Below are 14898 nucleotides of genomic sequence, written 5' to 3'. Positions count from 1 at the left end.
TCAGGAAAAACACACAGGGTGTGTGTGTTCCAAGTCTCCGGTCTCTGCCTGCCGATGAAAGAGAATTGCATCTGCATCTTCCCGAACCTTTGTTGTCCTGAACCAGAATTATGATTCTGGGGAGACACTGAAAGGTGCTGAGCCTAGCTGGATTGATTTGCACCTGAAAAGGCGGAGGGGTAGTGGAGGCAGAGAAAAGGTTGAGTAGAGAGACAAGAGCCAGTAGAGTGTGAGTCTGGACAACCTCAGGTGGTTGGTGTGGGAAAGATTTGTAGGGAGTGCTGGCAAGAATGAGAGGTGTGTGTGTGTGTGTGTGCGTGTGTGTTTACAGAAAGACAGAGAGAGGAGAGCAAGAGGAGGGCATTTTAGCAAGTTTTATTGCATGTTAGAATGGAATCACTCTATGATATTTTTTGGAAAGACCCTCAGTGGACATGAATTTGAGGAAACCCTGGGAGATAATGAAGGACAGGGAAGCTTGCATGCTGCCGTCCACAGGGTTGCAAACAGTCAGACATGACTTAGTGACTGAACAACTGTAAAGATGTCTAAAGTTCCCCTATTAACATCAGTTGCTGAACTGGTGCTTCATTGACTATGATGCTTGAGGTGCAGCCACATGGAAATTGCTTTCATAGGATAGTAGAAATCTTACATATACAGGGCTCTTTAAAATATGCCACTGCCTCAGTTTGATGAAATTAATAGATCTTAAATGAGAAGGATGAGAGGTGGTCTTCTAAAAGCATGAGGTATCTTTAGAGACTGTTGCCTCCAAACAGATACTCAGGAGTGCTGAGGTTTAGTGGTCTACTATAAGGCCTCATGGAGATAGTGTAACACAGCAGAAAAGACAGAGTCGATAGCTGGCTGAATCAGGGTCCAAATCTCCATATCACCTCTTTTTTATTGGAAAGCTGGTAACCCACTTCTTAGCACCCTTGTCTCCTGAGATTATAGTAAGGCACAGCAATAACTGCCTCACAGGGAAACTGTTAAGATCAAGAAGGATACACCTTGCACCTGTATACAGGTGGGTTTTAATATATTAATATGATGGTTGTCATTACGGGGACTCACACCCCTGGCCTCCCTCTTTGCTTCTCTGCTTCCTTCCTGGCCTGAAACAATCACTTGACTGCAAGAGAAACAGAGGCAGAGATCGGAACCCTGGCCAGCTTCTTCTGGGGGGACCCATAATAAAACTGTTGCAGGGATGGAAAACATGCTCAATGAAACTATAAAATAGAAACCTAAAATATAAGACATTGACAAGGATGAACTGAGACAGACAAGAGCTAATCTCCAGTTAGGATTTGCAGGAAAACACTTCTTGGCAGGTAGACACTCAAAACATCTGGGACTCAAATTTGTTGCACTGTCATCTTCCTAAAATTATGAAGTTTGAATAAGGGCCTTTCACTCATACTACTCAGTTTTCAATAGCTTTCTATGTTTACCTTTGTCCAAAACAATATTTTTTTAATCTTCTCACAATGTGGAAATTGCCACTGCCTTTTCATCATTCCTCCTTTTCCGACCTCTCTCAAACAATGAAACATCAACTGCTCTGGTATCGCTTTCATAAAATAAAGCAGATACCTTTTGAAAGCCTCTTAAAGTCCACAAAGTTTATGGGAACTTACATTTTTATCCATTTGAGAAAACTCAGCTCTAAGCATATTTGAAATCTTATCTTTTGATTAGAAAAATACCTGCTTTTCCTAAAGAATAAATTTTTGAGTGGATCAGAGTAACTAAATGGTAGGATAATTCTACCAGTTACCTTCCTGCTAGAGCCTACTGAGCTTCACTGAGTGCAAATTCCCAGCATTTATCAGGTGAAGTGAGCCCTTTCACAGAGCTTGGAAAGATATTTTAAAGATGTTGGACAGCAGAAACCCAAAAAGAGATGAGCTGAAAAAGTAAGTCTTTGTTGTCCGTCCCGTCCTTCTCACAAGACGTAAAATAGTTGTCATTTACATGTGCTCCATTTTCACCTGGGAGAATTTGTGAGTAATATAACCACAGAGAAAGGTGGTCTATGCTTCGGACTCATCTCAGCTTTTACTGTTTGTGTGATCATCCCCTCTACGGACCCCTCTTCACCTGTAAAACAAATATACCTAAGATGCCCTTCCTGCAGTAAAATTCTTTTTCTTCTCTGATTGCTTTCATCCTCTTGGATTCACATGCAAGATCAAGCAAATATTTCATGACAGCCCTGGGAGGGTTCAGCACCCAAGGTCAGAATCCTAAAATACCTATTTCCAGTTACATACACACACAGACACAAACACACACACAGAGACACACACAGCAACAACACACAAATACCTATTTCCAATTACACACACACACACACTGGCTGTTACAACTAAAATCTGGGTGAGAAAAGACTTGATGTCCAAATTCCTATTGCAAGCAAGAATTTCATACATATATGTCTCCTGCACAGAGTCTGATGTTTCTGGATGAAACAGAATTTACCATGATCTATAACCACCATTAAACTGAGTTTTAGGATATGGCTTGATTACACAATACTGTCAAACTGGCCGAATAAAGGGTAGGGTTTTTAAAAGTTGTTGCTATGCCAAAGACCTAAATTTGAGGTCTTTCTCTCTGGCAACAGCTAACAGTGTCACTCACACCTAAAAAAGAATGCAAGCATCTGCAGGCAGTCACCATGCGGCTGCGTGTGTCAGCAATCGCTACAGAAGAAACACAGACCCAGATCCAGGGTCTTTGCATTCTTGCCAGGAAATGATTTTCAACTACTTTGTTTTAACACCTTCACCCCTGAATTCTTTGTAACCACAGCTCAACTCAGGGGCTAAAATACACCTATTCATGCCTTTGGAAATCTACACATGTTTATAATTTGGGATTGCTATGTGAAAACACACTTTTCTATTTATCTTCAAGTCAAGCAGCTGGGCCATCTTAATGGATTTTTCTCAGCACCAGGCCATTAAGTCACACAGGCATGGGTTCCAGGCATAGAGATCCCTCTGGCCATACTTCTTAGATCTCCATGGCCCCTGCTACTAAGGACTGCTTAACGAGTAGACGGTCAGTGACCTGTCAACTCCCTGACAAAGTACTAACCAACCTAGAAGTCTGCAGATACACTTGAGGAATGCTGTTTGTTCTTTCCTGAGTGTCACAAATATGGGTGGAAGAAATGTCATGTGGAGAATATATTCACACAAAAGGTTGCAGCTCTACACATCCAAGATCGTTTCTGCTACCTTCAAATCTACTACTCACCTGCAGTCCCCTTTCCTTCTCAAAACAGATAAGAGAATTAATGTTTCAATCTCCAATGCTTTATGTTGTAAATTTTCAAGCCTATCAAAATCCTGCAAGAACAGTACCATGACAACTGTATATCCTTTATCTAGATACAAAATTTTACCACATTCCCCTCCTTCCCTGCCCCCCTCTCTCCCCCTTCCCTCCCTCTATCTCTCCATGTGTATGTGTATATAAAATTATACATTATATGCACAGACCTCTTTTTGCTGAACATCTTGAGGATTAGTTGTACATGTTGTGACATTTCATGTCTAAAGACTCTAGCTTTTATTCATCTAACATCAAGAATATTCCCCTATATCCACCACTGTCTTTGACAAGATAGTTAACATGTGAAAGAAATTCAACATTGAGGAAACACTGTTATCTAATATTCAATCTGCACTCAAATTTCCCCAACTGTCCCAATATATCTAATACAGTTGCTCGTTCTCAATCAAGGATCAGACATGGCATTTGGCTGTCATATCTCCTTAGCCACCTTTCATCTGCAACAGTTGGGGGGCGGGGAGGTGTCTTCAATGACACGACAGAGTTGAGGAATGCACACCAGTTGTTTTACAGAATGTCCCTCAGTTTGGACTGGTCTGCATTGTTTCCTCAGAATTGGACGTAGGCTAAAGATTTTGGTAGACGCTCCATCAGGGTGATGCTGTAACTTCTTTGTGCATCCCTAGGACACCTGTTATCACTGCACCCATTATAGGCATTGGTAAGTAAGAGCATGGGCTTTGGATCCACCTCAGTTTTTACTGTTTGTGTGATCTTAAAGCTAGCTACAGTGCTTAAACATGAATACTAAATCATTTACACACCTTGAATTGCAAACTAGTAACAATAGTTATTCAAAAATCTTACTCTCTGGATCATATTTCAATACAGCTGTCTCTTTTGTCTCTATTAACTCATTTTCTCATAAACCAGGAGATGCTACCAGTATTCTATAAAAGAGATCATATGGACCATAAACACTACAGGCTTCACAAAGGAGGTGATTTTGCATTGGGTCTTGATAAGTAAATAGGATTTAGTCAAGAAGAGCAGAGAGAGATATACTCATAAGAAGTGTCATGAGAAAAGGCTTCATACATGACAGTGAATAACATTTGAGGACCTATGAGTTGATGGTAATAATCTAGGTAAGACATGAGGAAGACCTGCTCTAGGCCTTATCAAGTGGCCAACAAAATGCAAACAAGTAGACAGACTGAAGAAAGTTGCCATATTCTTTAATAGCTCATCTAGGGCAACTGCATGTTTATGATGCATTACTGACATCGGTGGGCAGCAGTGGTCATTTAAGTCTAATATGAATATGAACAGTGTGAGATGTTCAGTAGGACATCCAGATGGAGCTGTCCAATACACAGAATAAGAGCCCTGGAGTTCAGGAGAAGAAACTTGGTGAGAAGTGATGACTTGGGTCAATGCTATGAAGAGCTGAGGTCACAAAGACAGACAGGAACATCAGTGTAGAAAGCAAGCAGACGATAGATCTGAAGAGCAAACTCTGGAAGAACATTAACAGGATGGGGAAAGGGCACAGAAGGGTAGCAGTTCTGTTTCTTGTTGGTATCCCAATTTGTGCACTGGATTTTGGAGATGCTGATCTGGTGGTAATTGGAGAAGAGAAAAGAAAAAAAAAGCTTGACCGTAGATTAAGGAATCATGAGTGAATGGGCAGTAATTAATTATACATAAATAAGCATTTTTTTGGACTAAAGATAACTCCACTGAGTGTTTTTCCCAACACCAGCAAGCAATTAACTCAGTTCTGACACTCTTCCACCTGGGGATAGTGTCAGATGTCCCAGGTCAAGGCTCAGTCCCGTTAAGACTGTCCCCATAAAAAAATTAAATAAAAAAAGGACTGCCCCCATTTCAGATATCAGTCTCAAGTCCAGGTTGTCAGCTGGGCTTCTGAACAATGAGCTATAAACCAGAGGTTCTCAAGATCTCCTTCTTGAGTTTGATTAATTTGCTAAAGTGGCTCACAGAACACAAAGAAACACCTACTTAGGTCTATCAATTTATTATAAAGAATATTATAAAGGATTCAGAACAGCTAGATTCAGAAGTACATAGAGCAAGGTATGTGGGGAGGGACATAGCTTCCACACTGTCTGGGTATGCCACTCTCCTGGGATCTCCATGTGTTCACCAATCTGAAAACTCTCCAAATCACGTCCCTTTGGTTTTTTATGGAGGCCTCATTACATACGCAAGATTGATTAAATCACTGACACGGGCAACTCAATCAGCCTCCAACCCCTCTCCCCTCTCTGGAAGTCAGTGGGGTGGGACTTGAAGTTCCAACTCTCTCATCATGAGGTTGGTTCCCCTGGCAACCAGCCCCCATTTTTGGGACTTTCCAAAAGTTACCTCATCCAGGTGGGGCTGAAAGGAGCTTGTTATAAAGAACAAGATACTCCTTCACCTTTATAGAACTGGAGCCATTTCAGGAACTGATGACAGAAGACCAAGTATTATAACAAAAGACGTTTCCATTGTTCTTATGGCTTAGGAAATTCCAAGGGTTTTAGGTGCTCCATGCCAGAAACAGACAAAGTCCAAATACGTATTGCTTATTACAAATCACAGTATCACAATAACAAATCAGTCAAGAAAATATAAGTGATATAGGATGGGATAAGTGGAAAACCATTACTTGGAAAAGAGGAAGAAAACAGAGAAATGATGGAAAGGATAAAATGGAAAGGAAATTCAAATGAAAAAAAAGAAGAAGGAAAAGTTAGGGGTATAAATAGGAGTAAAGCAACAGAGGTCCCCTGGTTCTCTTGAATCACATGGCCTGCCTGTTCCAAAGCAGAGGCAACAGGTAAAGAACAATGCTTGATCTGCTAGAAGAAACCAACATAAACATCAATGCACGCATCTCAAACCTTAATTTTGCTCAAATTATTTACGATTCACAGTTTAAATTAATATTTATAAAACCCTTCTCTCCTTAGTTTCTGGACTGAGAGCTGCTTTCTGCAGCCATGTGGGTTTCACTGGTGCCTTCCTTGACTTCTTGCTATAAGTTTTGCTCCTATAATATTATATATTAGACTTCCAAGGTCTGGAGATGCCACATGCTTGGGGCCAAACAGATATCTGTTAGCTTCATTAAAGCGACGGCCTTAACATTTGAAAAACATGGATTTAATAAAAAGTTTAAAAATAACTAATACATGTACACATTAATGCATATAATATTAATATACATAATATACAGATTTTTAATTAGATTATTTAAATCCATTTCTTCCAAATTTAAGTATCTATGTATTGACTACCTGATTCTGATGAATGAAATTAGAAAGATTTTTCATAACTAATTACCAATGTACTACTACCCAGTATGGGAAATAAAATGCACCTGCAGAAATAGCAATTCTTACAATTAAAAAAAAATCCATTTCATTCAACTTGCTTAAACCATGTACCTAATTAATGAGCCCCACAGTTCTCAAATGTAATTTTGTTGTTGTTGTTGCATCAAATTTCAATTAGTCATTGTCATATGACTGTGAAGCAAATCATCAGAGTCTAAGTAGGAGCCTGCTTAAATTCTTGACATTTTTCTAATTGTTCTTTGCAAGACCACAGGCACAGAAGGCACCACAATGAAAACAGTTGAAGCATTGTTACTAAGCCACACATACCCTCAGCTTTCTGTGCACACATGTACCTGTACATGTACACATGTGTATGTGAGGGCGCATGGGTGAGCCCAGACATGTGCACCGTGTTGCTTCTAGAACTAAGCTTTGTTCGTACTTTTGATCTTCCACCTTTTTCTTATTAGCAAAAGGTAACAACAATTAAGCAATAAAAATTAGTTGCCAAGAATTATGAAACATCAATGCATGAAGAAGAATCCTGCATCTGACTACATGTGAACATTTGAGTTTTACTGGTTTTAGCTGGGTAGGTTCAGAAGAACCAGGGATTTGCTTAACAATTCTCCAGATAATAGAATCACCTCAGTGACCATTATGTCTTTAGAAAGTTGGTCTACAAATGTGGTACTTAATTGCAAGAAGATTTTTAAGATTGAAAACAGCAATTTATCATGAAAATGCTGCTTGTTCATCATGAAATTATTTCTCTCACTACCCCTTCTCTCTTTCATTCCAGGGGAATGCAGAGAACTGAAATGAGAAAACCATAATTACCATTGCATTCCTCCCCTCAGGTCAACTTAATTACCAGCTTCTCACCCCGAAACAAATTTAACTCTTTAAGAATGAACATCATTCTTATCACTCATGGGAAAAACACAAAGATTAAGATGCCATTTAGGCATAACTGCAATCTTTCATTTTTAAGTGACCTCACAGTTTAATGGCTTCAATGCATTCTCATTCATGTGGAATATATACTGCAGGGAAGAACTGTAATAAATGGCATTGTCATGACCCTTAGGTTAGAGCAAAGGAATATTGGAAGATAAATCTCAATTCTGGATACTCACCAATCCTGCAATGGGGGTAGGCAATCTATTGATCTTTTTAACAAGTCCTGGCTTTATAGCATTCAGCAACCTGTCATGAAAAAGACAGAAAGTTAAGCGAGACATAAAGCAAGATGGATCACACAAATCACCTTTATCCGGGGCTACAACTAAATTGCTGAATAGGAAAAGCAGTGAATTTAAAGCATGTAGTAAATCTCAATAATCTGTGAGCCTTCGTGCATCCCAGTGAAGAACTTTGCCAACATCAAGTTTGTCCATGGCAGGTGAAGTTTTAGAATTTGGAAATAATGGGAGAAAAGAAAGGATGGAAACTAGGAGGTGCTTCAGGGGAAAAGACAAAGGTGAGCTGGACTGAGGCTGGGAGGGAATTGTCTAGGATGGAAGCCAGGTATTGCTACACACCAAGGCTGCTTCCCCATTCTCCTGGCTAAGGCAGAGGTCTCTCCAGGGATGCACTGAGTTCAGAGACCAACATCTATCTTTGCAAATAATTTGCCAAGATTAACTCTTCCTCCAGACTTTCTTGGTCTTTGAAGAGAGTGGCTTGTTAAATGTGGTGAGCTTCGCTTAAGAGAGGAAAGAATATGTTTAGCAAAAGGTTAACCAATTATATCCTGCAGATTTGAAACAACGCTGACCACAATTCCCTAGGTATAAAAGATATGTGACCCAAACATTTGGGGGGTAAAGGTTGAAATCATGTAAAAATGGTAATACAAAGGAATGCAAGACAAGCAACCATAGCTGTTTATCTTCAGGAAATTTCAGTTCAGAGTGAAAAGAAATAAGGAAGGCAACTTGTAAAACTAAAATAGGGTTGGCATCAGGGTGACGTGGTAGAATTGTAGCATTTGCCAACTAGGGTTTATTCATAAGGGAATTAATGAAGGTATGGTATTGTGGAATGGAGGCATTTATTCTTATACTCAGGAATTAGAGGAGAGGCAATAAGGTAATTTATCTCAGGACACAGGGCAAAGAGAACATTGGGACAGGGGTTTGTTTTCTACAATTCAGGGGTAAAAAAACTATAAGTCATGGGCCAAATCTGGCTCAATGCCCTCCTTTGTAAACAAGTTTTACTGGAACATAGCCTTGCCCATTCATTTACGTTTTATTTACTTCTGCTTTTGTGCTGTGACAGCAGAGCTGAGTGGTTACAACAGAGAAGCTAGAGCCCACAAATCAAACAATTTTTACTATATGGCCCTTTACCAAAAGCTTTGCCAAACTCTATTATCATTCATGCAATCAAAGATTATAGTAAATTATGAAGAACCTATGCTTAATAGATTTCCACAAACCAGTAACAAAAGATGCTTTGAAAGTGTCCAATAATTAGTCTTGAATTCAGCCTATAGTTGACCTTGACACCACTATGTATTTACAGATGGAGAAATGTTGCTACAGTGGTTATGACAGGATATTCTGGTTTTACACTAAGAATTGCCTGTTCTTGGAAACTTTCACCCCAATTCTTCAGTGTTGCCACCAAGAGGCAACGCCCAGAGCAGCCACAAAAGAGTAGTGCCTTTTGGCCCATTGAGAACCAAGATGGCACTCCTTTCATGAATGCACTTAATTTTAACCATGAATTTAATCTTCTTAAAAAGTGGGGGTTTTATAGCTTATCTTGAAATTATTGGTTTTTCAAGTTGGAAGGCAACTTGTTCACTCTTCTCATGTTTCAGTTTAGAAAACTGAGGCCTGACGATGATGACCTAAGTGGTACAGTCAGGCCTGGCATCTGAGTTCCCTGGATCAACACGTTCTCTTGGGTAGAGTTAACATCCCATAGCTTGTGATTCAAAATAAACAGATAGGATGCCTGAAAAGCAGATTTCAAATGTACAAAATCCTTAACATACATTAATTTTCTTACCAGTTCGTAACAGTGTCATTTTAAAATGGAGTTTTAAATAGTAGTCACACGCAGTTGTTGAAAAAGGTCATTGACTGGACATGACTGTCGGCTAACTCAAGCTGGCCCCATCTTTGGCCTGTATGTTCTGCCCACCGTTCCCACAGTGGGAACCATCTTCCAGCACTCGGCCTTGAGATAGTAGTGTGTTATAGAGACTACCTGGACTGAATATGTGACTGAACCCAGTTAAAGCATCTATATAAACAAGATTATGGCAAGATTTTCCTCGTGTTTCAGCTGCCCAAGGCAAGCATCATATGTAAGTTCCTTGCATATTAACCCTGCCACCTGCAAGTCTGGTGCTATCTGCCTCTATTTTTAGGCTCTCCTTGCCTTCTTTGTCAAGCAGACCAGGGGACCAGGTTTGAATCTCACTTTGGGAAATCCCAAGGTTGCCAACCAACAGCAGTGCTGACAATTCAAAAGGAACCCAAAGGATATCCAATAAAACTTAAGTCTCCTTGTCACTGGGATCCCACGGGGCCCCAGACTAATCCCTGAAGTAAACTTAAAGATTTTCCAAAGAAAATATATAAAGACAGCTATAATTTAAAAAAAAAAAGACAGATGTAGTATATAACATGCACTGTTCTCCACCTTATTTTTCTACTTAGCAATGTATACTGGAGGCTGAATAATTTACTTTGGAGAGCAGGCCTTGTCAATATGTTTGGACCTAGCTCCTACTTAATACCTGTGGATAGACTGATGCGGAGCTGTGGGGTGGGGCGGAGAGCACTGGCTCTGCAGTCCAGCTGACTGACTCCAAAGCCTAGCTTGGTCACTCACTGGGGGTGTTACTTTGGGCAAGCCCATGAACACCAGTTTTTTCAACTGTTATAGAGAAACAATGGTAGCAATTGCATAGATGTCAGTGAGGCCTAAATGTGACAAAATATGTGAGAAGCTAGCACAGAGCCTTGTGCATAGTAAGTTCTCTATAAATGGTTCTCCACACTTTGCATGTAAGTATTTATACTAATTACATTCACAGCATTCTAGATCAACTACTTTCTCTAATACTTTAAAATTTTTCGAATGGAACAAAGTACCATTGTATCAGGTCTCGTGTTCCTAATTAGTCAAAGTAGAAAAAAATACGGAGAAGGCAATGGCACCCCACTCCAGTACTCTTGCCTGGAAAATCCCATGGACAGAGGAGCCTGGTGGGCTGCAGTCCATGGGGTTGCTAAGAGTCGGACACGACTGAGCGACTTCACTTTCACTTTTCACTTTCATGCACTGGAGAAGGAAATGGCGACCCACTCTAGTGTTCTTGCCTGGAGAATCCCAGGGACGTCAGAGCCTGATGGGCTGCCGTCTATGGGGTCGCACAGAGTCGGATATGACTGAAGCAACTTAGCAGCAGCAGCAGTAGCAGTAGAAAAAAGTAATAGATATCCTACCAAAAAAATCATAAATTACAAGTCCTTGTTTAACAAGGTACCCATTTTGTCTTCTATATCTAAGAGCTGTATTATTTTTAGTAATGATGGATCCACCAACTCCTCTTCTATACATGTTTAGATTTTTAAAGTTTTAAATACTTTATTTATCCTTTGTAGAATTACACTTATTGGCAGAAATCTTTTCTGTTACATGAAGTTGTAAAAAAAAAAAAAGGCATTATAATGACAGATCTTAATTAAAAGACCAAAAAAACCCTCCATTGTGATGTCTATCAACATGTTTCACAACAAATTAAAAAATAAAAAGCCATAGTGCTTTTAAATATTTGGGATATTTTCAAGATCAAGGCAGCTGTGTGTTTTTTTTTTTTTTTATGTAAACATCACTCCAGTTCCATACACAATTTATAGTACACAACAATAAAAAATAACTGAATTCACATTGCAGAAATGCCTGTCACCTGCTTATCTTGTATTTTGCATTAAACTGAGGACATTTTCTGTACTTATTAGAATCAGATGAGAAGTTTAGCAAAATAGCTATGAGTCAAGCATATTATTCACTTGCAATTTGATTAAAAACCACTGTTGTCCTCCAACATATTAAATATAAACATTTTTTGAAATATTTATTGATAACATGCTTTAAAGTTATGATGATGATATTTTATATTTATGAACCTTCTGAGATATATTGTTCCCCAACTGTCCTGTTCTGCAGAGACAGGTCATGTATTCATTCAACCATTTTTATAGAAGAAAAGTCTGAGCCTCAAACAGGTGTGAAGCCTTCCCTGGAGATATGCACACAGACACGCAGCCAGAGGGCAAAGCCTACCACAATAAAGTCCAACTTCGGTATGTGTCATCACAGCACAAAACAAAAACAACAAATCAAAAAAAGAAAAAAAAACCCTCAGAGGAAACAAACAAAAACCAAAAACCCCAATAAACACTATCTAAACACAATGGGAGAATATCAACACTAGGTGGGAATACAAGGAGAAAAGAAGTGGTTATCTGCTGAGAGATGGTCAAGTGTAAGACACACTGGATCCAAGTTTCATTTATGCGTACATACAACATCCTCAGGAGCAACTGCAGAGAAAAGGAGGTGGTCATTCATTTGTGGCAACTCCCCTCCCAGTGGAGTCCCACACAGGTTTCCCACCTGTGAGCCCCCTAAGCTGCAACCAGAACAGTCTGCCCTCTCTATCTGGTAACAGATTATCTTCATACTCATCTAAAGACATTTCTGGGGCTGTGGCATAATTTTATATAACAAAAAAAATTAAACATTATTATTATTCCACATCTCCTGCATAAAATGTACCCACAACTACCATGGAGACGCTGACACAGAGAACAGAGTTGCAGATACAGCGTGGGAGGGCAAAGGTAGGGCAAACTGAGAGAGTAACATGGAAACAGACAACAGCATATGTAAAACAGTTAGCCAGTGGGAATTTGGTGCATGACACAGAGAGCACAAACCAGTGACAACCTAGAGGGGTGGGGTGGGGTGGGAGACGGGAGGGAGGTTCAAGAGGGAAGGGAAATATGTATACCTGCGGCTGATTCATGTTGATGGCAGAAACCAACACAATATTGTAAAGCAATTATCTTCCAGTAAAAAAAAAAAAAAGAGAATCACATCTGAAGATTTGGTGAAAAAAACAAAAAGAAAACAAAAAGATTAAAAAAACTGGAGATATGGGAGCTGACTAGGATGAACTAATATTCAGATATGTATTGATGCAGCAATTATTTATCAAGTGCTTGCCATGTGTGGCACACTGTTCTAGGCCCAGGGAAGGCAGGGCTGGAGCAGACAGACAGAAGAATTTGCCCTTTAGAACTTCTCTTCTTGGAACAAGTGAAGTGTGGGGGGAAGTAGGAAGAATATATTATAAACAAGTAAATAAATGAGAGGAAAATTTCAGATCACGTAAGCCCTGGGAAGACAAGCACAGGAGTAATCCATGCAGGTAGCATTTAAATCAGCTGATCAGAAGGCTGCCTTGGGGAAGTAACACCTGGGGAGAAAATGAGATGACATAAAAGCATCAGCCAAAGAGGAACTGCAGACAAGTTTCAGGTGGACTGAACAGTAAGTAAGAAGGCCTGGAGGCAAGAGTGGGCTTAGTATATTCAAAGCCAGTCTGGCCAAGCAGAGTGGGTAGAAGGAGAAACACATGGCCTGATAGCCAAGGTGTAAGCAACATTCAGGCCCAGGTAAGCTGTCTGGATTTTTCCTAAGTACAGTGTACTTAGAAGTACATCACATTTTTTCAGTGAAGACTGAAATGATCTGATTTGTACCTTTAAAACATCACCATATGCAGGTAGTATTAAAATAAATTTATAATTATAGGTATATAGAAATCTTTTATTTCTTAAAAATCATGAGTATCACATAGATGAATAAAACACCACAAAAAAACTTAATAGCAGTCAGCAGTGTTATCATGAGGAAAGTGCAACGAATTTGGCGGAGGCTGTCTAGGTTTTAACAGATAAAACATACATTTAGCTATGAGCTCCTGGAAAGTCCCTTGATCACAGTCTCAGTTTTCCCCTTAATAAAATGGAAATCTTGAAAACCTGACCTTCCATCCAACACTGGTGAGGAGCCAGTGGGACAACATGTGTTGCTAGAATTTGGTAAGTGGAAACTTGCATATTCACATTCATTTGGTATACTGAGCATGTCCCTTTCTGCTAAGTAAGTGCAAGTTACTTTAGTTTCAACTTTTCCATAAGCCAGCTGCCAAAGACTAAAATAAGCTTTACTTCTTTTCTGGCCACCTCTGGACATAAACCTCACATAAAGAGATCAAGTCAACAGATGTATACAGCTTGCCTAATATATATATCTGGTAAGAAACAACTAAAAATAGGAAGAAAATTTTAATCTTGGATAATCCTCAATTACAAAAAAAATCAATGATATTGAAAGGAAAAGGAAAGTGAAGTCACTCAGTTGTGTCCGACTCTTTGCGACCCCATGGACTGTAGCCTAGCAGGCTCCTTCGTTCATGGGATTTTCCAGGCAAGGGTACTGGAATGGCTTGCCATTTCCTTCTTCATTGAAGGTAAGCAAAAATACATGTGTTTCTTATATGAAAGGAATGATTCGGTGTCTACTAAACTCTTACATTCTAAATCTAAAACACACTGTGACCTATTTCAAGTAAGGCTGCTCACGTGTTCTTTCACATACTCAACAAACATTTATTGGGCATGCATGATGTCCCAACCTGGAGCTGGGCACGGGGACACAAAGACCCCAGGTCTTTCCCTCATGGGGTGTGGTTGCTAAGAGATTTAAAACCTACAGGAAGACTCGAACTAGGCACATATGTGGTTCATTGTCATGCTACCTAATGCTTGGCTATCATGAGTTTTTGAGAAGGTGAATTAAAGACGTTCGGAGATCAGCCCTGGGATTTCTTTGGAAGGAATGATGCTAAAGCTGAAACTTCAGTACTTTGGCCACCTCATGTGAAGAGTTGACTCATTGGAAAAGACTCTGATGCTGGGAGGGATTGGGGGCAGGAGGAGAAGGGGACGACAGAGCATGAGATGGCTGGATGGCATCACGGACTCAATGGACGTAAGTCTGAGTGAACTCCTGGAGTTGGTGACGGACAGGGAGGACTGGCGTGCTGCAATCCACGGGGTCGCAAAGAGTCGGACACGACTGAGCGCCTGAACTGAACTGAACTGAGCACACATTCTGTGGAATCCAGTTCTTAAAA

At 39.9% G+C, this 14898-nt stretch overlaps 1 protein-coding gene across 1 annotated transcript in view; it reads right to left on the bottom strand.

Moving 5' to 3' along the window:
- Window positions 1–14898, bottom strand: part of LIMCH1 (LIM and calponin homology domains 1) — a 354210-nt gene that overhangs the window by 177666 nt on the left and 161646 nt on the right. The window contains exon 3 of the mRNA XM_052642168.1: window positions 7802–7871. Coding sequence (XP_052498128.1) covers window positions 7802–7871 — 70 coding nt within the window. The remainder of the gene's footprint in view (window positions 1–7801; window positions 7872–14898) is intronic.

This window comes from Budorcas taxicolor, chromosome 6, assembly GCF_023091745.1.
Source record: "Budorcas taxicolor isolate Tak-1 chromosome 6, Takin1.1, whole genome shotgun sequence".
Classification (NCBI taxonomy): Eukaryota; Metazoa; Chordata; class Mammalia; order Artiodactyla; family Bovidae; genus Budorcas; species Budorcas taxicolor.
Note: the sequence above shows the minus strand (reverse complement) of the source record. Positions and strands in the feature narration are given on the sequence as shown.